At 40.1% G+C, this 26032-nt stretch overlaps 1 protein-coding gene across 1 annotated transcript in view; it reads right to left on the reverse strand.

Annotated features, from left to right (window-relative positions):
• Positions 1–13879: 13879 nt before the first annotated feature.
• LOC136857322 (SET domain-containing protein SmydA-8) overlaps positions 13880–26032 on the reverse strand; it is a 143659-nt gene continuing 131506 nt past the window's right edge. The window contains exons 5-6 of the mRNA XM_067135912.2: positions 22888–22976; positions 13880–14014 (exon numbers count right to left, since the gene is read on the reverse strand). Of these exons, the coding sequence (XP_066992013.2) occupies positions 13880–14014; positions 22888–22976 (224 nt within the window). The remainder of the gene's footprint in view (positions 14015–22887; positions 22977–26032) is intronic.

Genomic DNA, 26032 nt, shown 5'->3' on the forward strand with positions numbered 1-26032 from the left:
GTAAAATTAAGTTCTAGAATTCGTCTGTAAATAGTATAAATAAAATGCGTGTATCATATGCGTGAATGTGGAATGAATGATGTAGTTAGAAATATTTTTCTCGTGTGATTTATTGAAATGTGGTTTTGACCTGACCGCGTGTTCACCACGGTGGGCTCAGGTTATTTCGGCGTTGTTTGGATAATTTATCTTGTGGAAATAATTGTGTTTAGTAAATTTTATAGCACATTTAAGTAAAATTCTACATTGTCTTGATCTTAAAAATTAATAATGGGCCCGTACTATTTCAACCTCGCACAACAAGGTTTTGTAAAATCCAATTTAATCACTGTAAAATGTATAAGGTGTTTGTAACGTTAACTTGTAAATGTCATAAATTATTTCCAAACACATTTTGAATGATTTTTCAAGGAAAAATCGCTTCTTTAAGGTCGTGATATACTTGTAAAGTCTTAAATCGACATTGTTATTTGAGATTACATTAATTAAAATATTCTCGAGAATGTGAATTATTCAAAGTTTCTAAGAAATTATTTCAACAGTATCAGTGAAATTTATCAGCGATTAAGAGGAGATGACAATGTAAATGCTTTCAATATTATTTGTGAGAATTTCTACGACGCTATTATAATTTTTTAATTACAATTAGGATAGAATAACCATTTTTCTTGAGTTGTAAACGTTCTACAGCGATAGCCAGTTTCTGTTAATTTTATGGTTCAAAGAAGTAAAGACGAGGTTCAGCCTCTACAATTTTTTTTCCTCAGTGTAGATGAAGGCTAATTTCTGTTTTTATTTATATTTCAGTGTAATTCAAGATTGGATGTGGAAGAACCAGAATGTCAGAATTTTAAAAATCAATCTCATGAGAAGAAATGCGAAATGATATCAAGAATCTTTGTCAAATGTTGTTTAATTTGTGTTTTAAAATGTGCTATTAGCAATAAATAGCAAGCCTTTGTTTTAGAATTGTTTGTTTTTCCATTGCCGTCATTCCTTGACCCATTAGCTGTCTCTAAAACCTAAGCGACGCCAGTTAACGAACAGTCCACCTCTGGTACTCTCGTTCACCGGCTGAGCCTGCCCGGGAATAGGGGGGGAAATATATACACAACAAAACTTAATGGAAATCTACCTACCTTAATGGAAATCAATATCTAAACCTTTTTCTCATGTGCATCGTTTTGATACGAGAATTAATATGGGAGATCATTAACGAACCGTCTTTCGGTACAAATTCCACCGGACTTAACTCAAGAGCGGGTGCGTGTAAAGCGTATTTCTTATAAATTGAAAACTACTGAAGATATTTCAACCAAACTGTATATTTAGCATCCACATGTCAAAAAGTATGTTTTAAGGCCCATACCATTACAAATTCACGGAATGAACTGGGGGTTTGTAGGAAACCGAAACTTTGATTTTTCTCTCCCATAATATATACAACCAACCCTGACTGAAAATCGACCAACCTTGATGGAAATCCATTTATAAAACGTTTTTCCTCATGTTTATTTTTTCAACAGGAGGATTAATTAGGGATACATCATGAATGGTCTGTTTTGCGGGCTAAGTCCAGCTGACATACCGGTAGCCTAGAAATTGTTGTACGTGGAGCAGATTCATTATCTATCTACTGTATATAAATAAAATCGTAACGACCGTGTGTCTGTGCATTGACTGTTTTGATGAAATTTTCGTACAGCTTTCCGTTAAAGGGGTAATAATGACCATTTGCAATCTTTAGCTATAGTTTCCTGAAAGTTCCAAACATTCCCCCTCGCACTAAATCAAGTTTGCGGCACAATCTGCCAGACGAGCTAGAAAATTGAAATTAGGCAAAATTATACGTTTTAGCCAGTAACCGATAGAAAATTTCCAAGATCTTTGAATTTTTCACTTTTTATCCCCGAAGAATATCGACATATGCAGGCAATTTTAATGCCGGTGCAGACCTTCGTTTTGAGGCATTTCGCGGCTAAACGGTAAATTTCATAAAAAGAAACACATGGCACAATCTCAGTTCAATTTGGGGTGATCTACAACTTTGGTCCTATGACATTTTGTCGTCACTCTCACCCTTATATATTACATTTGGCTGCATTACACGATTGTTCGTTAATTTTGTGCTTTTTACATGTATGTTACATAGTCCGACACACTTGTAGGAAAGACAGATTCATCGAATTTGGCACGCACATTGACACAACCAATGCCTATATGCGAACCAAATTTTATGATTCTAGCTTCCACGTAAGTATATGAAAAATAATGTAATATGTTCAAAATGTACCCAAATTTTACCCCCATTCAAGTATCGTAACTCAATCGAACCCATAATAGTGGGAGATACGAGAAAATGTTTTAAGACCAAACATGTAGAGCGATAAAAAGCAGTGGCGGCGCGTGACTTTTACAGTAAGGGAAGCACACATCATAAGCTAAGAAGATACAGTATATACAGCAAAATAAATATAATAACTCGCATTGTCTTGTGCTATTTGAATGTTAATTCCATCCGCCTCTCCTTCTTGACGAATTCTTCTATGACAAGGCTGTGGAATTCTTCTTCATTCTTTGATGACTTCAATTTTAGTAACGTCTTCTCAATCGACAGTAGAGACAAGTTCGAGAGTCTTTGTTGTCCCTGTGTGTTTCTGCAGTAGGTGTGCATTCTCCAAAGTGCCGAAAATGAACGTTCGGTACTAGCATTGGACACTGGGATCGTTGAAATCGACAAATATAACTTAAACATTTCAGAAAAGGCAGAAGATGACAATCCACTACTTTTAAATAAAACAAAATTTTTAGAACTCCCATCGTAAGATAATCATCGGAGGAATAAGCTATGCTGAGCTCTCTTCTGAGACGGGCGAAGTCAAAATGCTGACCGTAACTTTGTTTCAAAGAACAGAATGTTGCTTCAGGAAAACTTTTCTTCGTGTTCTTTTGATCAACAAACTGTAAAAATGTTAATTTATCGAGTGCTTGGAACCGAACTTCTAGTTGAGTATGCATATTGTCATATATATCGCAATATATGTAACGGTAGTGTGAATTTATGTCGCAGGTTTCATTTTGACGTAGCCTCTTCTTTGGCAGCTCGTAGCTCTCTTGACATTTGTTCCATACTCTTTCAAATTAATTTCTTTTTCCTTGAATGATACTTTTTGCTTCCTCTACTTTGGCAATCCAGTGCTTTCGTTTGAAGAATTTCAAAGAGAGAATCGGTTGAGCAAAATATCTCGCTGAAAACTAATAAAATGAAATTGAACTGGAATTCTGAGAGAACACTGTTAAAACCTCGAGCTTCGTGTTTCTTTTGACTAGTCCATTGCTCTTGATTATCAAGGATATTCTCGAACAACTGAACTAATTCTTCTTTTTGTTCATGAACTGGTTCAACAAGTCTTCCGCTGTAATTCCATCGTGTTGGACACACTTTAGGAAATCGTCTCTTGACTTCTTTATCTAATGCATCAGTTCTCTTCGCCAAATCAGAAAAGAAAGTGACCAAATTACTCAGTCATGAAGAATATTTTACATTCCTTTACATTAGAAATTATCTGTATAAGGACAAAGTTCAGTCTGTGAGTAAAACAATGTACGAATATAGCGTCGGGATATGTGTATTTCACTCTTTTCTGTAAACGACTGAAGTCTGCTGACATCACTGCGGCTCCATCGTAACATTGAGCGACTAGTTTAGAACCATAGTTGAACTCGTCCATTATGTGAAACACGTGATCTGCAAGAGCTGGAGCATTGCGATCGGCGCTTACGTCGGTAAATCCAAGAAATCGCTCCTGTACTTCTCCATCAGCAGACGTGAACCTAGCAACAGTTGAAAGTTTGGAATGGGCAGAAAATCAGTAGTTTCATCAATAATAATCGCCACGAATGGTGACTGTGATATTTCTTTATTTCGGTCAATAACACACTGGCTACTCCGTCAATTAAATAATTTTGTATTTTATGTGAAAGACCTGTGAACACCGTTGCTTTCTGCACATGATTTGCCAGTGTGTCATCATACTTGCTTAGCAGCGTTATGAGCTCTATGTAATTTCCACGATTTAAGGAACTTTTATCTTCTGCATGCGCTCTGAAAGCAAGTGCTTGTCTTACAAGATACATTACAACATCAATCAGTCGTTGGATCACCTTTCTTTTCTGTTTTACCAACTCGTTATGTTTTATTGTCTCTAGTTTACGCTGCTGATCGAGTTCCAAATCTATTCTGGTCATTCCGAAAGTCGTTAACAGAATTTCAGATCGGATATGTGTTTTTGATTACTGATGACGCTGGAATGCTTGAAGCAAGTTATTCATGTCGTCGAAGCCTACACTGTTCCACAGCCCCTTTTCATTTGAAAATAGAACGCAAGGCCAACAGTAGAGTTTTGATGTACATACTTTGACAACCACATAGGCCTAACCAGTCTATTTTTCCATACTGCTCTGTATTAAAGTGTCGAACACAACGTTTCGTTTTAGTTTTTACACCCGGTAAATCAGGAATTGGTCTACCAATGGAAATTGTATTACTCTTCTCTTGAAAAGCCCTCGAACTCATGACCTGGATTAAGAGAGATTCTAATACGCATCCACACTCCCCTCCGCTCTCCTCACTCGCGCCGACAGTTGCCATGCTTTAGAGCAGGGACTCTCAAACGCCCAAAATCTCACGCGTGCAGACAGCGGCGCAGAGTTCCTGTGCACAGTGTATCGGTCCCGCGCGACTCGGCTTGCACTACGCTTCGTCTCTGGGCTACTCGGCTAAGCTCGGCTCAACTCGGCTCAACTCGGCTCGGATTTGGAGCGCTACGGAGCAAGTGAGGAAGAGGGAGACAGGGGGAGCGAGCGGGACAGGCGTGGGGAAGGAGAGAGACAGCGCTATTGCTCCAAATCGAGTAGTGGGGGTCTGCACTCTGGTCAATCAAGCGAAGTCATCTTTTGCACCGTGCACAGTGCATGCACCCTGAGAGGCCCTGCTTTAGAGACTCACAGCAGGGAATGAGCACAGTCAATTCATTCCCTTCTAAGCCAGCAGATTCGCAGTCGTTCCTTTAGTTTATATGTGGGCACGTAAATTTGGTGTAATTTTCACAAATAACACAAAGTAAATTAAATGGTACAACTCACTCTACGTTATTTCACTTCAGTTGAAAACACAAGCACAATTAAACATTTTTCTCACAAGTTTTATCACATACAAACAATCTCGAACGGAATGAGTAGTCAGATGCATTCCCTATGGGCGGAGCTTCCCGAATCCAAGCGAATAATTACGAAGGGACCAGAGTGAAACCACGGTCGAGTCTGGCAAGCCATTTGCCTGACGAACGGCTTTGATAGCATATCCTTGCATATCTCTTGAAGACAGACGTATGTTTGCAACCCTCAACTGCCCATGCATCACTGTCACGTTAAAATAAAGTTAATTATACATTATATAAAACGACACAAAATTTTAAATAAATACTGGCTGCAATAACATGCTTAAATGTATTGTTTTTCTTTGTGTAATAATGTTTAAGGGGGTAACTCATTCCCTTCATTCCGTGGAATAACCGCCCCTGATAAAAAGCGCGGCTTATGGTGCAAAACGTTTGTTGATATGATGTACCGTTTAGGAGCAGTAAATCTCGAAATGAAGCTCTACGCTTGCAAACGTGCCCATGTTTATCTTTCATCTATATAAATAAAATCGTAACGACCGTGTGTCTGTACATTGACTATTTTGGCGAAATTTTCATACAGTTGTCCCCTTCAGATTTAATTAATAATGACCATCTGCATATTTTTAGCTTTGGTGCCTGTTTGTTTGTTTGTTCGTCTTTCTGTCTATAACTTGAAAACTACTGGATATATTTCCACCAAACTTCATATTTAGAATTCACCTGTCCTTGTGTAAGTTTTAGGGCCAATATTGTTTCTAAATCGCTGAAATGACTTAGGGGTTTATACGAAACCGAAACCATGATATTGCACTCCCACAAAATATACAAAATCAAACTTAATGGAAATCCACCTGCCTTAATGGAATCAATTTCTAAACCTTTTTACTCATGTGGATCATTTCTATACGAGAATTAATAAAGGAGATATCATTAACGGGCAGTTTTTCGGTAAAAGTCCCACCGGACTTAACTCAAGAGCGGGTGCGTTTAAAGTGTACTTCTTATAACTTGAAAACTGCTAGAGATATTTCAATCAAAATTCATATTTGGCATCCACCTGTCCAAAGGTTTCTTTTTGGACCCATGCCATGTCAAATTCGAGGAATGTGCTGGGGGTTTATAGGGAACCGAAACAGTGATTTTACTCACCTACAATATACTGCATACAAGACAAGCCTGACTGGAAATCGACCAACCATGATAGAAATCCATTTCTAAAACTTTTCCTCGTGTGCATTTTTTCGATAGGAGGATTAATAGGGGAGGTATCATTAATGGATGGTTTCTCCGTACAAGTCACACCGGGCTTAACTCAAAAGCGGGAGCGTGTAAAGCGTATTTCTCATAACTTGAAAACTACTGGACATATGTCAACCAAACTTCATATTAAGCATCCACCTGCCCAAAGATAGGTTTTTAGGTCCATACCATTTCAAATTCCCGAAATGGACTGGGGGTTTATAGGGAACCGAAATAGTGAATTTACTCTTCCTCAATATGTACACCAACCTGACAGGAAATCGACCAACCTTGTTGAAAATCAACTTAATACTTATTTTGGCGAAATTTTCGTACAGTTGTCCGTTTCAAGTGTAATAATTACCATCTGCATATTTGTTAGCTTTAGTTTCCTAAAGACCTCATCTACCCCCCCCCCCAAAAAAAAAACAAGATTGAGGCACAATCTGCCAGACGAGCTAGAAAATTGAAATTTGGCAGAATTATATGTCTTAGCATGTAATCGACGGAATGCTTCCAAGATCTTTAAATATTTCATGTTTTACCCCCGAAAGAAATCGGAATATTGAGACAATTTTTAATGTCGGTGCAGACCTTCGTTTCGAGGTATTTCACAGATAAACGGTAAGTCGTATCACAAAACGGATGACACAATCCCAGTTCAATTTGGAGTGATCTACAACTTTGGTCTTATGACGTTTCGTCGTATCTCTATTCCTTATAAGTTAAATTTGTCTCTATTTCTCGGTTATACCTACATTTTGCTCTTTGTACACATATAATTCGTAGTTCGAATCACTTATACGAAGGGTAGAATCACGAACAGTGGTCCACCCAATATCCATACTTGAGCCAAATTCTATGTTTGTAGTTGTGATATTAGTACCCAAAAGTAATGAACTGTGAGAAAACCTTACCCAAATTTCACCCTATTCAACGTTTCTAACTCAGTTTTACCCATAAATAGATGAGACGTCTTATGGTACAATCCGTTTGTCGATATGATGTATCGTTTAGCAGCAGTTAATCCGTAAATGAAGGTTTGCAATATTGTAAACATGCACATACTTCGTATGTCGATCTATATATATTCATTGAAGTCGATTTATAGCGATGTAGAAAGGGTGTGTTTGCCATTATAATTAATATTTTACATGGTAGCCTCCGTGGCTCAGGCGGCAGCGCGCCGGCCTCTCACCGCTGGATACCGTGGTTTAAATCCTGGTCACTCCATGTGAGATTTGTGCTGGACAAAGCGGAGGCGGGATAGGTTTTTCTCCGGGTACTCCGGTTTTCCCTGTCATCTTTCATTCCAGCAACACTCTCCATTAACATTTCGTTGCATCTATCAGTCAGTTGTCATTGCCCCAGAGGAGTGCGACAGGCTTCGGCAGCCGGCACATTTCCTATCCTCGCCGCTAGATGGGGCTTCATTCATTCCATTCCTGACCAGGTCGAATGACTGGATACAGGGTGAGGATTTTCAATTATTATTTTACATCGATAGTGACTCTCAGCAAGAGGGCGCCTGCTATTGTATTATATAATTCCCTTCTCGATTTGACTGGCAGAAGTCAAGGGAGCATGCAATTTTGTTCAAATCTCCCCTAACCGATTGTGTTTCGGAGTAGGCAAGTGTGCCCGCCATTATAAACAAATTTACCCATCTTAAATGTGACTGTCATTAGGCGTAGTGGCCTTACTATTATAATGGAAACTCACCAACTCGGTGTGACTATCGTTAAAAAAAGGGGCCTGCCATTATAATGATAACAGCACAACTGAATTTTGACAGGCAGTAGGGAAGGTACCCGCTATTTTAATAAAAACTCCACAACTGTAATATGTCTGGAAGTAGGAAAGGGCGCTTGCCATTGTAACGAAAACTCACCAAAATAGATTGTGACCGCGCAGTAAGAAATGGGGCCTCTTATTATAATGAAAACTTACCTACTCGATTGTGAATAGTATTAGGCAAGTGGGCCTGCCGTTATCATCACAACTCCGCAAATCGCACTTTACATTGGAAACAACGTTTGGGAACCTCCCCCTGCTGTTTCTGGATAACGGCTAAGAACATGCAATTTAAAAAAATCTTACTCACTGCATGTACAGTAATTTACTTCGATATTCGTATATAATGTAGAATACCGTAGCACATTTGCTAGTCTATATAAATAAAATCGCAACGACCGTGTGTCTGTACATTGACTATTTTGGCTAATTGTTCGTGCAGTTATCCTTTTCAAGTGTAATAATTACCATCTGCATATTTGTTAGCTTTAGTTTTCCGAGAGTCCTCATCTAACGCCCCCCCCCCCCCCAAAGAAAGACTGAGGCACAATCAGCGAGACGAGCTTGAAAATTGAAATTTGGCAAAATTATATGTCTTAACATGTAATCGACGGAATGCTTCCAAGATCTTTAAATATTTCATTTTTACACCCGAAAAATATGGGAATATTAGGGCAATTTTAATGTCGGTGCAGACCTCCGTTTCGAAGTATTTCGCGGCTAAACGGTAAGTCGTATCACAAAATGGATGACACAATCTCAGTTCAATTTGGAGTGATCTACAACTTTGGTCTTATGACGTTTCGTCGTATCTTAATTTCTTATAGGTTAGATGTGTCTCTATTTCTCGATTATACCTACATTTTTCTCTTTGTGCGCGTATAATTCGTAGTTCGAATCACTTATACGAAAAGTAGAATCATCCAATTCTACACGAACATCGGCCCACCCAGTATACATACGTGAGCCAAATTATATGTTAGTAGCTGTCGTATTAGTATCCAAAAGTACTGTAATGCACTGTGAGAAATCCTTACCCAAATTTCACCCTATTCAACATTTCTAACTCAATTTTACCTATAAATAGATCAGACAGGATAAAATATCCTCAGACCAGCTATTTAGACCGCTAAATGAGGCATCTTATGGTACAATCCGTTTGTCGATATGATGTATTGTTTAGCAGCAGTTAATCTGTAAATGAAGGTTTGCAATATTGTAAACATGCATATACTTCGTATGTCGATCTATATATATTAATTGAAGTTGATTTGTAGCGATGTAGAAAGGGTGTGTTTGCCATTATAATTAATATTTGACATCGACAGTGACTCTCAGTAGGAGGGCGTCTGCTATTGTAATCATCATTCTCTACATCGACTTTGACTGGCAGGAGGAACGGTATCCCTCTCTAACTCCTTTGTAACTAGTATTAGTAAGGATGGACTACCATTGTAATTAACTGTTTCCTTCCCTATTTGACAGACAGAAGTCAAGGGAGCCTGCTATTTTGTTCAAAACTCCCTTAACCAATTGTGTTTGGCAGTAGGCAAGTGAGCCCGCCATTATAAACACATTTACCCATCTAAAATGTGACTGGTATTAGGCATAGTTGCCTCGCTATTATAATGGAAACTCACCAACTCGGTGTGACTGTCATTAAGAAAAGGAGCCTGTCATTATAATGATAACAGCACAACTCAGTTTTGACTGGCAGTAGGGAAGGCGCCAGCTATTATAATAAAAACTCCTCGATTGTAATCTGTCTGGAAGTAGAACGAAAACTCCCCTAATTGATTGTGACCATGCAGTAGGTAATGGGCCCTCCCATTATAATGAAAACTTACCTACTCGATTGTGAATGACAGTAGGCAAGTGAGCCTGCCGTTATCATCACAACTCCGCAACTCGCACTTTACGTAGGAAACAACGTATGGGAACCTCCCCCTGCTGTTTATGGACAACGCTAAGAGACATGCAATTTTTAAAAAATATTATTCACTGCATGTACAGTAATTTACTTCGATATCCGTATACAATGCACATTTGCTAGGATATATATAATATATATGGGTATACTATATATATAAAGCAGAATGTCTGTCTGTCTGTCTGTCTGTCTGTCTGTCTGTCTGTCTGTCTGTCTGTCTGTCTGTCTGTCTGTCTGTCTGTCTGTCTGTCTGTCTGTCTGTCTGTCTGTCTGTCTGTCTGTCTGTCTGTCTGTCTGTCTGTTCCTCATAAAAATCCGTACCGTTCCACCAATCTGAACCAGATTTTGTATATTTACCTTTTAGGACCCTGCGGGTAACCCCATCCGCAAGAAATTTTAACATCTCTCCCCATTGCCCAGATATAGGCGAAGTATTCAATTTGTCTTACAAGGATAAGACAAAGCTCATTTTAAACCTCACGACGCGTAGGACAAAGCTATGTTTTAAGGGCCTAAAACCAGCCGTTTTGGAGATATTGGCATCACACTACCCCGCTCTAGGAATTGGATGAAGAAATGACCAGCAGTAACCATGGCCAAAAAAAAAAAAAAAAACATGGCAACGTCAGCTCAAGGACTCTGCAGTAGAATGAAGGCCTGGTGTTCGAAGTGGGCACGTGCGTAAATGTAGGCTAGGCCAAGGAGACATTCTGCTACACATATGACTGTCCCGAAAAAAGCACTGTCAGGGTAAACCACCCCCTACGGGTTGTGGTCGGGAGGGGTGGCATATATATAAAAATAATCGAAAATAGTGTCGAAACCATAGGTTTCGGGGTCGCTGAGATGAACAGTGACACTCCGCATGTCGTTTAAGTCCAAATTCAGTTCCCATCAGCATGGAGGTGAGAAGGGCTGAAAAAAGTCCAAAATAGCCCAGTTTATGGATTCATATGTGTGCACCCTTCTGAGCGGGTGTGGAAAGGGGATGAAGTATAAAAGTAATAGGAAACAAACAATATTGAAGTAGAATCCATAGTTTTCGGCATCTCTGTGATGAATATTGACACTCCAGATGTCGTTTAAGACCAAGTTCACCCGCATCGGCACGGGGGTGAGAAGGTGTGAAGAAGAAAATATCCAAAATAACCTAGATTATGGATGAATGTATGTTCCAGCATAGCTTTGAAACAAACAAACAAACAAACAAACAAACAAACAACTGTGGGGCATGACTCCCCTAACTTCGTGACTCTTTGGATGCCGTTTAACTCATGCCTTAGACCCAGTAAGAATGGAGGTTGAGAAGGGATGAAAAAATAAGGATGTCCGAAATGACCGAGATTATGAATGTATGTGTTATTTTCCAGCACAGCTTTTAACTAAATCTGGTGCACACATGACTTTCTATACTATCTAGAAATAAAATTACGTGTGGTTAGACACCCCTAACCCCTGTCGGAGGGGATGATACTAAAAGAATAATCGAATACGGCAAATATTGCTGTCGAATCCATAGTTTTCGGGGTCGCTTAGATTAATACTGACACTCCGGACGACTTTAAGTTGAAGGTCATACTCCATCAGAGCTCTCAACCAAATTCGGTACGGATATGTGTTACTATCTCGAAAAGATACTGTAAGGATAGGACACCCCTGGGGGAGGAGATGATATGTAGAATAATCGAAAGCAGCCGATATTAGTGTCGAATCCATAGTTTCCGGGGTCACTGAGATGAATAGTGACATTCCGGATGTCGTTTTAGTCCAAGTTCAGCACCCATCGGCATGGTGATTCAGAAGGGGTGATAAATAAAATGTCCAAATTCACCGAGATTAATGATGTTTACACAGTTTTCGGTGTCACTCGTCTGATTGGTGACAGTCACAGTGACAGTTGGAATCGTGTACATCATATCTATAATGCGACGCGTAAATACGTTATTTATTTATTTATTTATTTATTTATTTATTTATTTATTTATTTATTTATTTATTTATTTATTTATTTATTTATTTATTTATTTATTTATTTATTTATTTATTGCTATTTGCTTTACATCGCACCGACACAGATATGTCTTATGGTGACGATGGGATAGGAAAGGCCTAGGAAGTGGAAGGAAGCGGTCGTGGCCTTAATCAAGGTACAGCCCCAGCATTTGCCTGGTGTGAAAATGGGAAACCACGGGAAACCATCTTCAGGGCTGCCGACAGTGGGGCTCGAACCCACGATCTACCGATTACTGGATACTGGCCGGACTTAAGCGACTGCAGCTATCGAGCTCGGTATGTTATTTTCATTACTGTTTGAAAGGATCAACACTTCCCAGACAATCGGGGCTGCCTCAAGGAAACACTTTAAGACAAAACAAAATAATTTGAAGCAAAAACGTAAAATTATAGGCCTACACATAACAATATTTCAATTTAAAAATTTGCAAAAGAGTTCATAAACAATCAATCAATGTCACGATTGTGAAAACGTAAAAAAAAAACACTTGAAATAAGTAATACAAATCCTAAAAGTAAAAGTTCTGAAAGAGAAAATTGCCAAAATTGTAGATGTACGTGTGTACAATATCTTCCAGAACAGCTCTCAACCAAACTTCATACAAATACGAATTACTATCTCGAAAAGATACTGGAGGAGTGGAACACCATCTAGCAGACCTAAGGGAGGGAATAACGAACAAGAATCGAAAACGACCAATATTAGCGTCGAATCCATAGTTTCCGCGGTCGCTGAGTTTTACTGAGGCACACTGGATGCCGTTTAAGTACCAGTTCAGCTGCACTGGCATGGCAAAAAGTGGTGATGAAGAAAATGCCCAAACTTACCGAATTTAGTTTGATTAACGAGAAAGAAAATAATCTGTAAGACTTGAAATTAAACACAACAGTAACTTCTAAACTACAAAATACTTCTTAATCAGTCAACGTCACAATAACGAAATCTACAAAAATTCTCATCACACATAATTAACAGATGCCTTTGCTGGCGGGACCTAGTGTTTACAGTGCTCTATGTTTTCTGGTATAGACTAGAGCAATTTTGTTACGTTCATTGATCTGTCTCAGTCTTAACCTTGGCTTTGACAATATGAAAGTGACTGTGGTATGAGCAATGCTAGTAATGACATTCTTATGCAGCCAGTCCCCGCTATGAATGGTGTGAAATTTTGCTCATAGGGTCGGATGATGCATTCATTTCAGTGGGCTTGGCAGACTGATATGTAATAGCAACTTCTGGCTCGGTGAGGAAAGCAACGGGAAACTACCTCATTCCTCATTTCCCTAATACACCTCTTCAGTGATGCCTAGGCCATCTATGGCAGCTGATGGCGGAGCTGTTGAGGATCCAACCAGCCATAGGGCTGAGCACCGAACATACATAATTAACAGGTAATAAAATACCTAAAGGAAACAATAAAATGCCCGGGCAGCACCGGGTAATATAGCTAGTTCAAGATAGAGCACAAGCAAAAGTTCACGAAAACTAGTATTCGTTTTCTTTTTTTTTTTCTTTTTTGCTCCTAAAAAACACAGTCTAATGATGATGACACAACAACAATACAGTAGTTTAACTCATTGTTCAAGTATGATACTTTATTGAGTAGGTATAACTAGAGCTCCATCTTATAAAATTACAAATTTTCTTCTGATGATCGAGACTAATTCAAAACAGCCTTTCAAAAAATTGTTACAAAAGTTTTTCTCAAGTTTCTTAGAGTTATGCAGGAACAGCTGACCAACTTGATTTCAAAGCATCTTCCAACCGACGGCGAGCGTCACTGGGAGCTGTGCTGTCATCTTTGAAAATATCTACTGCCTCTTGAATTGCAGCGAGAGCCTCCTGAAATACGTCCTAGAAGAATGTACAAAACAGAGTTGAAATGTTAAACTGGTGATAAATATCAAGGAATTATGCCGGCATTGTGACAGACAAGTACTATGGACACGCGAATGGATGGCCGGGCAACCACATGTGCGGGGAGAGGGACATGCGGAGTGGCAGAGTTGAGCATGCGCACATCCGACTTTGCTCCTAACTCGACCCAGGTGTTCTGTAGCTCTTGCGGGTGACGTGTGAGTGGGAACAAATACAGTGGAGACAATACGCGACACTTCCGGATTTTGCCTTGTTAAAATGGGGGACAATTCGCAAGTGGCGCTCCTAGTGGTGTGACCTAGAAATTCGCGTTAAATTAAAATATCAATGGAAAAGCATATACGGAAATGGATAAATAAATTACATCTAGAAAGAAAGTGTTATTAAGATATTAATTTCAAAGTTGGTAAAGCAATTCTGGATAAACGAATGAAGAATTATTTAACAGGTTATTATTTAAAGACTGAAATTAGACATATAATCAAGATGTGAAATGGACTGCTGTGAAAGGGCTTGGTCTTTATGCATTACTTTTTTTAGCTTTAGTATTCCTGTCTGAACTTTTACGGCTAGATTTGTCTTTTTTCTCATTTAAAAACATTGTATCATCACATTAAGACATTCGTCAATACCAATATCGGCACATTCCTTACACACATGATTCAATGAATTAACATTTAAGAGCTGGACAATTTTCCTCTTAACTTGAAGCCTACTGAAAGAAAAAATCTATAAATTTAGCCTCAAAAACATTCAAAATTCCCCTATAAGCAATACTTGCCATTACATTAGGATAAAGCAAATTCGCATCATCATCTTTTTTCAACAAAATATGGATTTTTCTTAAGTCACCCATATTTTCTTCAGTGCCTGACAACGCATTTCGGCATTCCAAGTGGGGTAACTTGGAACACAAGCAGCCACACATATATGCACATGCATTTTCCTGAATTAAATCAAAACCCACAGATCGCACCTACAACAACACATCGGATTTGAAAGTTAACTGCTGCACTATACAATAAAACTTATTCTATTCTAAGCCAGTTAAAATATGGGTCGCGAAGGTCATAAGTTTAGGAAGTACTATAAAATTCTCGTGTCACTTGAAGAATGTGTAGGCAAACACAATATTTGCTTACATTTACTTGTCACGAAGGAAACGGAAGAAAGACCGCGAATCCTTCTGCACTTCATAGTTATTTGCAGCCAAACACAGCACATATCTTTCCACTCATGTTGGGAGGAGATATAATGGAATAACACACGCTACTATTTACTAATGTCAACTTACTGCAAACGCATAAATATCGCCAAAAACTCCACAAACAAATACACGTGCTCTTATGACAGAATCATTAACTCCAGGTCACTCCGCTAGACAGAGCTGTAATCGCTGTCCCTCGATATCTCGCAGAGTGTCGCGTAATCAGTGCGTTGTAGGAAGTAATATGCCGTCATTCATTGCTGCTTTTTGTATCATTCATAGTTTTTAGTTCTTATTATAGACCATAGCAAACTAGGTCTAATATACCCGTAATATAGTGGCAAAGAGATCGAGGGGTAAAACAATTCACAGTCAGGCTAGAAACTTACTTGAAGGAATTATAAAGTCATATGAGGATGAAGCTGAGAATAAACGTCTCTCTGTGCCTATAAGTAACCCTACACTTAGAGCGGCGAAGTACTGCAATGCTTCAGAGTGAACAATACGGCGTATAAGAAATGAGCTTAGTAATAGTGACGAGGGCGTTATCTTGTCCAGGCTGGGCAAGAAACGGCCACAACCCGAGTCCTTGAAAGCAGAAATAGATTATTTTGATCGTCGGATGGTAAAAGATACAATTGAAAACTCTTATTTGCGGCAGAAGGTGAAATGATCAATGTTTTCAATACTGATTACCAGTACACTACTGGCTGGAGCTCCTCTCTCCCCGCCTATAGTGCTCGCCCGGCGATCTCACCGCACGCCCATAGTAGGTACTACATGATTCGGTTTTCCAGCTGGTGAGCATGTGATATACGAGAGTAAGTTAAAGAGTAAGTTCCCGATGTTATTGCTCAGAAACAAACCAATAGAGCTCACTGCAACTTATGTATTCATTAGTTTGTAGGTCCATTGATAGTTAAGCGCAGATGTACACTCAACCACACTAATATTGTCCGCCAAAGAAATACTTAATTTAATACATTCTCAGAACGCAAGGATATTCATAAACTGTGGGTAGCCGGTGGTCGAAGGGATTATACTTAGAAACATACCACCTGCACATTATGTTAATTATAGTTTATACAAGAGGATTTTGAAAGAAAGTCATCTTCTGCAAAAGCGAATTTTTATGCGGTCGAGTGTACATGCCAATGAAATAGAAAGTTGGCGCGGCAAAAATTAGAAATTGGTGGAGGTACTGAAAGAGTGATCACAGAAGGAGGTTTACAAAATGATTCCCTTTCTGTGAGCAAAGAGCTGGAACTTGCTAGTATTCACTGTATAGACCTACGGGAGAGAAAGTGATGTCTGTCCAGCAAGTGGGAAAATGGTACTTGGCCCAAGGACTATAAAAAACGAAGCGCAGATAGACATGTCCAGTATGAGGGAACAGGTGCGGTGGTAGTGGTGGTGTTGATTTTGTTTTAAACAATTTGCTATACGTCGCTCCGACATAGATATGTCTTGTGGCGACGATGGGATAGGAAAGGCCTAGGAATGGAAAGGAACCAGCCGTAGCCTTAATTAAGGTACATCCCAAACATTTGCCCGGCGTGAAAATGGGAAACCATCTTCATGGCTGCCATCAGTGGGGTTCGAACCCACTATCCCCCGATTATTGTTTTAAAAGGAAGCACGACTGGGAAGCCATCCTCCCTTAACTCTAAACAGAGGAAGAATGTAAGAGTTCCAAACTTTCGAAAAATGAGGGTATCGGCAAAATAAACCTAAGGTCCATGAATGCCGTGAAAAAGAAATACACCTTTAGTCTCACAAACTTAATACTTTTGGGATACGGAAAAGACACAAGTTGACCAAGAGAAGTCGGTTAGGAGAATTGGAAGTGAGGAACCTGGCGCAAGTAAGTGGAAGTAATGTCAGACTGATCTAGGGGTCCTCGCATCACCAGTCCACACTCCCAAGTAGGGAGCCCCTGGGGTTTCCCCTTCGTGACAAGCGAGAGATATCGTGATGTAGACCACCACACCCACCCACAGGGGAGAGAACAGGTGTATGATGCAGAATCAATTGAAGATCTACTATAGTTTCGTTTTTATGAGTTTCGACTTGACAGTTAACCGGAAGTTAGACCGTGGTACCAAACTGGTACGAATACAAACAGTTGATTCACGACACATAGCACGAACGTAAATGTATACGAGTATTCCCGAATATAAGTCCAGAATCAATTACTCTTTATAGCAACGTACATAACTCACATAAGATGAAAAATAACACATTTAGGATAATGCTATAAGATAACAATAGATCAATGCTCGAACAGATAAAACGCGAGAAAATGAAATGAAATTTCTACATACCACCTAGAAGAGCTCGTGTTGCTGGTAGGTTCAATATCTCCTAAGGAAGGAAAAAATCCTACAAGGGGAATATCACTCATTTCTGAATCACTGCCGGCATTGTTATCGTCTGTTGAAGTTTCACTCTCGTTTGACCCTAACGAGATAATAAAATCTTCAACATAATTGTCTATGATACTTTCCTTCTCCCAAGCTTCACTTATCGCGGACTTTGTGTGTCTCGCAACCTTACCCCAGTCTTCCGCACTTACACGGCCTACTGCTTCCAAAAGATGTGAGCACAATACCACACACAGCTGATAGCAAATGGCTCCAGTAAGCGACAGGTCGACAACACTGGTAACGGGAACTAGTCTAACGCGCTATTTATTAAGCTATTTATTAATTCACTTAAGTCCTGTATACTCAATCTCAGCTAAAAGAAAACTAACGCAGTACTTGTTAACATAGCGTTAAAAATTTAGCAGCATGTTAAGATTCTTGCGTTTATCCAAACATTTCCTGTGAACTGTTAACTAACGCGGTGCTAACTCACACAAGAATCACGATCAGTGAGAATCCAGAAGGCAGTGGCAGAACCATGCAGTTTTTGAACGCGCTTCGGTGCTCTTTTATTTGAATACAGCTGTAAACCGAGGCCCGTGTAGCCAACATTGCCTTGGCCGTGAATTTTCTGTGCTTTGTAGACCAATATGAAAAAGCCGAGAAGAGAATGCGTGGTTCAAATTTCTCTTCTTTTGGAAATGATTTCCAAGTCTATACCTATTATAGACAGTAGGCAAACTAACGGATTCGTTCTCAAAGCTAAAAGTGACGCTTGGCAGAAAATTTGTAGTGAATTCAATATGCACACTGACGTTAGCCAACGTACGATCAAGCAACTCAGACAACTGTATGAAAATCATCTCTTCTGTTTCTAATTATTTCTCAAAAAGGCCTGTCATATTCCAAATATTCAAGATACAGAAGTTCTGCATCTAATGCACCTGCCATATTTTGAGATAACAGAGAATTTAACTGCTTGAATCTGGACAGTTAAGTTAACTGAGAGTTTAAAAGATTGTTGATTAAATGCTAATTTGGTTAAGTTCACTGTTAAATTATTTTAACATGCAGTTAAATGTTATGCATATGGCCATGAGGTTCACTCAGCCTACACCAAAAATGAGTCCCAGGTTAATTCCTGGGGGCAAAGGTGGCCGGGCGTAGAGCTAACCACTCTACCCCATCACGTGCCGCGGTTAACAATGGTGGAAGCCTTTACCTTCCACTCCTCCAAGGGCCTTCATGGCCTGTACGGAGGTGTCTTTGTCTTTAGCTAAATGTTAACTGAGGTTGAATAAACCGAGCATTAGCCTCCACCAAAAGGCAGCGGTCAAATGTGAAGTTGAAACTCATAAGAACTGAACTATAGAGATGAAATGGCTCAACGAGCAGGGTACTACTGCACTTTGCATTGTCAGAGAATAGAAAAACTTACTTTACACTTTGACGAATGCTTAAAACACCTCGGGAATTGTACATAAGTAAATAAATAAATAAATGAAATCAGTGAGCTTCACCTTGAACTGTCCTTACCCATTTTACTACCAAAAGAACTTACATGTTGACTTGCCTTCGTATTATCACATTAATTAGGCGGGCGGTGTTTTAAAATGAAAGTACAAGTACACGTTAAGTAGAAGCAAAACATAACATTAATTATATCAATTGTTTAGTTCCGATGTGAAAAATATGGTGAGAGATTAAATAAATAACACACAAATTGTAAGCACCTAGAAAAGAAAGACATTCAGGATGAGTGAATACGAACGTACACCTCAAATATCTCCTGGTTAGTTTGATTTGACAAATTTAGGTTCCTGCTTTAATAAATATTTTAGCTAAAAGAACGAACAGATGGAAAGAAGGAAAAAAAATATTTTCCTTTTAATCTACACCACTTTTCGGGGACCATGCCCGAATCTGATTTTTACCGAAATAGGTACAGGAACAAGAAGAGGCTGTTGATGCTGATGAAATGGGAGACCCAATTTTGAGGTCAGAGTTTGACAGCGCTGTGATAGACCTAAATAGGAACAAGGCACCTGGAATTGATGACATTCCCTCTGAATTACTGACTGCCTTAGGAGAAACCAGCATGGCAAGGCTATTCCATTTAGTGTGTAAAATGTATGAGACAGGAGAAGTCCCATCCGATTTTCGGCAGAATGTTATTATACCTATTCCCAAGAAAGCCGGTGCTGACAGGTGTGAAAACTATCGCACCATTAGTTTAGTATCTCATGCCTGCAAAATTTTAACACGTATTATTTACAGAAGAATGGAAAAACAAGTTGAAGCTGAGTTGGGAGAAGATCAGTTTGGCTTCAGAAGAAATGTAGGAACATGTGAAGCAATCCTGACTTTACGTCTGATCTTAGAGGATCGAATCAAGAAGGACAAGCCCACGTACATGGCATTCGTAGATCTAGAAAAGGCATTCGATAATGTGGATTGGACCAAGGTATTTAAGATTCTGAAGGTGATTGGGATCAGATACCGAGAACGAAGAATTATCTACAATCTGTATAAAAATCAGTCTGCAGTGATAAGAATCGAGGGCTTTGAAAAAGAAGCAGCAATCCAGAAAGGAGTAAGGCAAGGCTACAGTTTGTCCCCCCTCCTTTTCAATGTTTACATAGAATAGACAGTAAAGGAAATTAAAGAAAAATTTGGAAAGGGAATCACAATCCAAGGAGAGGAAATCAAAACCTTGATATTTGCCGATGATATTGTTATTCTATCTGAGACTGCAGAAGATCTCGAGAAGCTGCGGAATGGTATGGACGAAGTCTTGGGTAAGGAGTACAAGATGAAAATAAATAAGTCCAAAACAAAAGTAATGGAGTGCAGTCGAACGAAGGCAGGTGATGCAGGAAATATTAAATTAGGAGATGAAGAAGTCTTAAAGGAAGTAGATGAATATTGTTACTTGGGTAGTAAAATAACTAACGATGGCAGAACTAAGGGGGGGGGGGCATAAAATGCAGATGAGCACAAGCAAGGAAGAGCTTTCTTAAGAAAAGAAATTTGCTCACTTCAAAGATTGATATAGAAATTAGAAAGATGTTTCTGAAGTCTTTCGTGTGGAGCGTGGCATTGTATGGAAGTGAAACATGGACGATAACAAACTCAGAAAGAAAGAGAATAGAAGCTTTTGAAATGTGGTGTTACAGAAGACTGTTGAAGGTGAGATGGATAGATCGAATCACAAATGAAGAGATACTGAATCGAATTGGCGAGAATTTTGAATCCAAATCCTAGGTTGTGACTTTTACCTTCCGGGAGTATGACAGGTTTTTTTTTTTTTTTTTTTTTTTTTTTTAACGGCTCAAATTCGCCATTCCACTATTCTTTCATAGTTGAAACACGAATCCGGTGTTAGTTTCCCTAAAAAGAAATTCTTCTAATTACCCCTAGAGTCCGGCCGCGCGGTGTAGGTGGCAACGCTTCCGGCGGCCCCGGGTTCGATTCCCGGCCGGGTCAGGGTTTTTTTATCGTAAATGATTAATATCCCTGGCCTGGGGACTGGGTTTTTGTGTCGTCCTTAACGTCCCTTTCCTCACATTCAGCACTTTATACTTCCGCAATTTACAAAATACACGCAGTTTCCTAACATATGGTGCAAGTAGGGGCAAAAGATCTTCCTAGGTCGACGCCTCATACAAATAGCATGTAAAAAAATTACCCCTAGAACACACCCTCTATCACTGTATCTTTATATTCTGGCTTTATCAAATATCAAAAGCAAAACCCCTAGAGATGCCCGGTGTAGTGTGACAGGCTGCCGCAATGTGAGCACGGAGAGTTGGCTCATCAACAGCAGTCGAATATACGATATTCATTAAGTGTCCAGGGGCTTTAAGTCAGGAGAGTGTGACGGCCAAGCAAAGCTTGTATAACTCTGCGATTATGAATTTTCGGATCCACTTCTCATAAACATGTTTTTATTCTCTATTTGAGGGATCCATTCTTGAAGTTCTTCCATTTAGTTTTGAAACACCCTGTATGAAATCTGAAAATGTCCAGAGCACTTGAAATTTGAAAAATGGTATACTTACTTCTGACAATGTATATAAAGAAGTTTTTTAAACATTACCGGGTTAGTTGGCCGTGCGCTTAGGGGCACGCAAATGTGAACTTGCATGCGGAAGATAGTGGGTTCGAACCCCACTGTCGGCAGCCCTGAAGATAGTTTCCCATTTTCACGCCAGACAAATGCTGGGGCTGTACCTTAATTAAGGCCACGGCCGCTTCCTTCCCACTCCTAGGTGTTTGCTGTTCCATCGTCGCCGTAAGACCTACTTGTGTCGGTGCGACGTAAAGCACATTGTTGTTTTGTAAACGTTTAGGGCTTCATAGGTATATTTGCACATTTTTAAGCTCAAGAGTGTGCTTAAGAGTGTATTTAATTGCTTAGCTAAATGTCCAATTTTCCTGGGCACGAGTCTTTTTCCTTCTTTTTATCTGCTATGCACATTTCGTCGGATGAGAGGATTCGTTGTGCTGACCATACGATACCTCGTAATCTGCAGGCCTTCGGGCTGAGCAGTGGTCGCTTGGTAGGCCATGGCCCTTCGAGGCTTTTACGCCATGAGGTTTGGTTTGGTTTATGTACATTTTGTGACTGTATACTCCAGACGCACTTCTCTTTCGATTTTTTAAACTGATGTGCTTTCCGATTCAGTGCATTGACTTATTAGAAATCAGTTATTCCTTACCTTGAAGTGGCATTTCAATAACTTAAAGGTATCATGCCTAAAAGTAGTTATTAAAGCAATGCAAAATGCGAAGTGCGAAAGCTTTGCACGGGATTACTAGTCTGGAGATATTTGGAGTGCGCGTTCTTATTGACGCATCAAGTATATCAGATTATAAACGGTATAATAATTTTGTGTGGCTATTTCTAGCCGAGTGCAGCCCTTGTAAGGCAGATCCTCCGATGAGGGTGGGTGGCATCTGCCATATGTAGGTAACTTCGTGTTATTGTGGTGGAGGATAGTGTTATGTGTGGTGTGTGAGTTGCAGGGATGTTGGGGACAGCGCAAACACCCAGCCCCGTGCCATTGGAATTATGAATTATGAACAGTGTCATCCTACGTTAAGGGGAGAAAAAACAAGTAAAATGTGTCAGCACTTCTTCTCTGGTTCTGAAAGTAATTACTTGCCTTACTTATAAACAGTCTACAACTGTCACTAAGTAAGTGAACAATGGATCAGAATGTCAGAGATTCGCGCGTCTTAAATCTAAGAAAATATTATTTGAAGGTACTTACCCGAGTCTCATTCTTAAGACCATCATCCGTTAAGGACATTCTCCGCAATTTTTCCATTAGAGTGCAGTGAAGCTCGTACAAGAAGATGCCTGAAATATATTGACAATATACATCTTTCATATCGGGAAAGTAGCTGCTACATTATAGTATATTACATATTCATATCAGCCTTTCGAAACAAAAAGATCTCTTTTAATAGTACAAAATGAAAATCCGCATCCTGTTTCCAGTCATTCGACCGGATCAGGAATGAATGAATGAATGAATGAATGAATGAATGAATGAATGAATGAACCTCTCACCTAGCGGCGAGGATAGGAATTGTGCCGGCTGCCGAAGCCTGTCGCACTCCTCTGGGGACATGATTAATGACTGACAGATGAAATGAAATGATATTGGAGAGTGTTGCTTGAATTAAATATAACCCGGAGTGCGCGGGTTGAACTACGTAGCCCAGATGTGAGAGTCCGGTGCGCTGACACCTGAGCAACAGAGGCGTTTTCTAACAGTACCCTAAGTTATATTTATTCATTGAACAGTTAGTATACTCCATTCTAACATTCATAACGTGATTCAAATTCTCCATGGCAGAGCTGAAAATCGAACCCGTACCAACAGGTCGGGGGCCAGCCCTTTCTTGTAAGGGCACTGTGCCCGCTTCTTACCTGTATGTTCCAGGTTCGATTCCCGGCCACTACAACAAGGATTTTAATTCTGGTCTGATGGCTGAAAGGAGTTTATGTAGCCTCGTGACACCAAACAGTATGAGAAGCAGCGGACCCGGTCACGAAAACCAGGCAATACGACTGAAGATGTCACCACACTGAGCACGTGGCAGTCTGTTGTCTGCAGGCCATCTAGCTGGGCAGCAGTCGTCTTGGTAGGCCTAGGCTATTAATGAACTGTTGCGCAACAGTTTGTTTGCTACCTGGTTGGGGAATATCATCTAAAGTTCTGCATTAAGTCCACAGTTCTTTCTAGTCTAAGATATGATAGCCGAATGATATGGTCAGTTGCAACTCACCCGAAGAGACCACGTTTCGAATCCCGGCCAATGCACGTGGAATTTTTCAAATGAGAATGTTTATCCCTGTGGATGGGATTCCACGTGTTATTATATGTCCTGTGGCAATAATTACGTTATGAACGGTCACGTCAAACTACAAGTGACTTTTCTTTTCTAATCTTCGTATACCTATCATTCATCAGAGACTATACATGCAAATGATTTTGCTGAATACTTACAAGTTGCTTTACGTCGCATTGACACGGATAGGTCTTACGGCGACAATGGGATAGGAAAGGGCTGAGAGTGGGAAGGAGGTGGCCGTGGACTTAATTAAAGTACAGCCCCAGCATTTGTCTGGTGTGAACATGTGAAACCGCGGAAAACCATCTTCAGGGCTGCCGACATCGGGGTTGGAACCTACTATCTCCCGAATGCAAGCTCAAAGCTGTGCGCCCCTAACCGCGGGCCCGTCTCGCTCGGTTTGCTGGATACTAACACCAGGAGTCCTCGCTTCACCGGGGTAATTCCTGGGGGTAAAGGTGGCCGGTTTACTACCCAGCTTAGTTCTGAGGTTACGAATACTGGAATCCTTTACCTTTCACTCTTACAACAGCCTTCACAGCCTAAGCGGACGTTGCTTTGTTTACCTCTGTCAGAAGTCAATGATTTAATGGCCAGAAGTGGCGTTCAGTTTGACGGAGACGGGCAGGTGAATATATATAGCGTTTGACAACATCTTACTCTTATTCTTATTCTTTTTTTGTATTTGCTTTACGTCACACCGACACTGATATGTCTTATGGCGACGATGGGAGAGGAAAGGCCTAGGAAGTGGAAGGAAGCGGCCGTGGCCTTAATTAAGGCACAGCCCAAGCATTTGCCTGGTGCGAAAATGGGAAACCACGGAAAACAATTATTCTTGTTCTTGCTGGCCTCTTCCCAATTACCTGCGGTCGTCACTTTGTATTGATTTTTTTTTAAATGCTATTTGCTATTTGCTTTTCGTCGCACCGATACAGATAGGTCTTATGGCGACGATGGGACAGGAAAGGCCTAGGAATGGGAAGGAAGCGGCCGTGGCCTCAATTAAGACACAAACTCCAGCATTTGCCTGGTGTGAAAATGGGAAACCACGGAAAACCATCTTCAGGGCTGCCGACAGTGGGGTTCGAACCCACTGTCTCCCGGATGCGAGGTCACAGCTGCGCTCCCCTAATTGCACGCCTAACTCGCCCGGTTTGTATTGATTTAGCCCAGTTTTACGGCCCTATGCCTTTTCCGACGCCAACACTATTTGAATGGATATATTCACTACTGCGTGTTTTTACCGAGCAAGTGGCTGTGTGGTTTGGGTAACGTAGCTGTCAGCTTGCATTCGGAACATAGTGGGTTCGAACCCCATTGTCGGCAGTACTGAAGATAGTTTTCCGTGGTTTCTCACTTTCAGGCAAATACTGCGTGTTTCTGTGGTAGTTTGTAGTGTGATGTATGTAAATAGAAATGCGTATTAAAACAATCACAAAAACCCAGCCACCGAGCAGGAGTATTAACAGGCACAGTTAAAATCCCCACAGATGTGAGAAAAGCAGTAGCAAAATAAGAATAAGAAGAATTGTTATTTGATAAATTATATACATTTTCAGAACAGTGTGTGTCTAAATATGGCATCTTCACTACATTACGGAAAATAGTAATAAAGTAGTGCGAAATTTGTTGCAAGATGAAAGTGATGGACCTGACATTGAGGTTACTGACAATGAGCCGACAGATTCAAAGTCAGATTTGGAATGTTTAACAGCTATTTCTTCCCATAAAATATCGGAAAGTGAAAGTGATGATGAACTTCCCATAAAGCAACTTATCATAACAATGTGGTCTAGGATCACGCCTCCAAATGATTGCATAACTAACCCCATGGCACTACAGCCCTGAAGGGCCTTGGCTTATCAAGCGACCGCTGCTCAGCCCGAAGGCCTGCAGATTACAAGGTGTCGTGTGGTCAGCACGACGAATCCTCTCGGCCGTTATTCTTGGCTTTCTAGACCGGGCCAAATGATTGCATGCCAATACATTTTCCCTTAATCTTTCAAGAATATACCTCTCAGAGTGATGAAACTTTTATTAGTGCATTACAGA

The sequence above is a fragment of the Anabrus simplex genome, chromosome 1 (assembly GCF_040414725.1).
Source record: "Anabrus simplex isolate iqAnaSimp1 chromosome 1, ASM4041472v1, whole genome shotgun sequence".
NCBI classification, from domain to species: domain Eukaryota; kingdom Metazoa; phylum Arthropoda; class Insecta; order Orthoptera; family Tettigoniidae; genus Anabrus; species Anabrus simplex.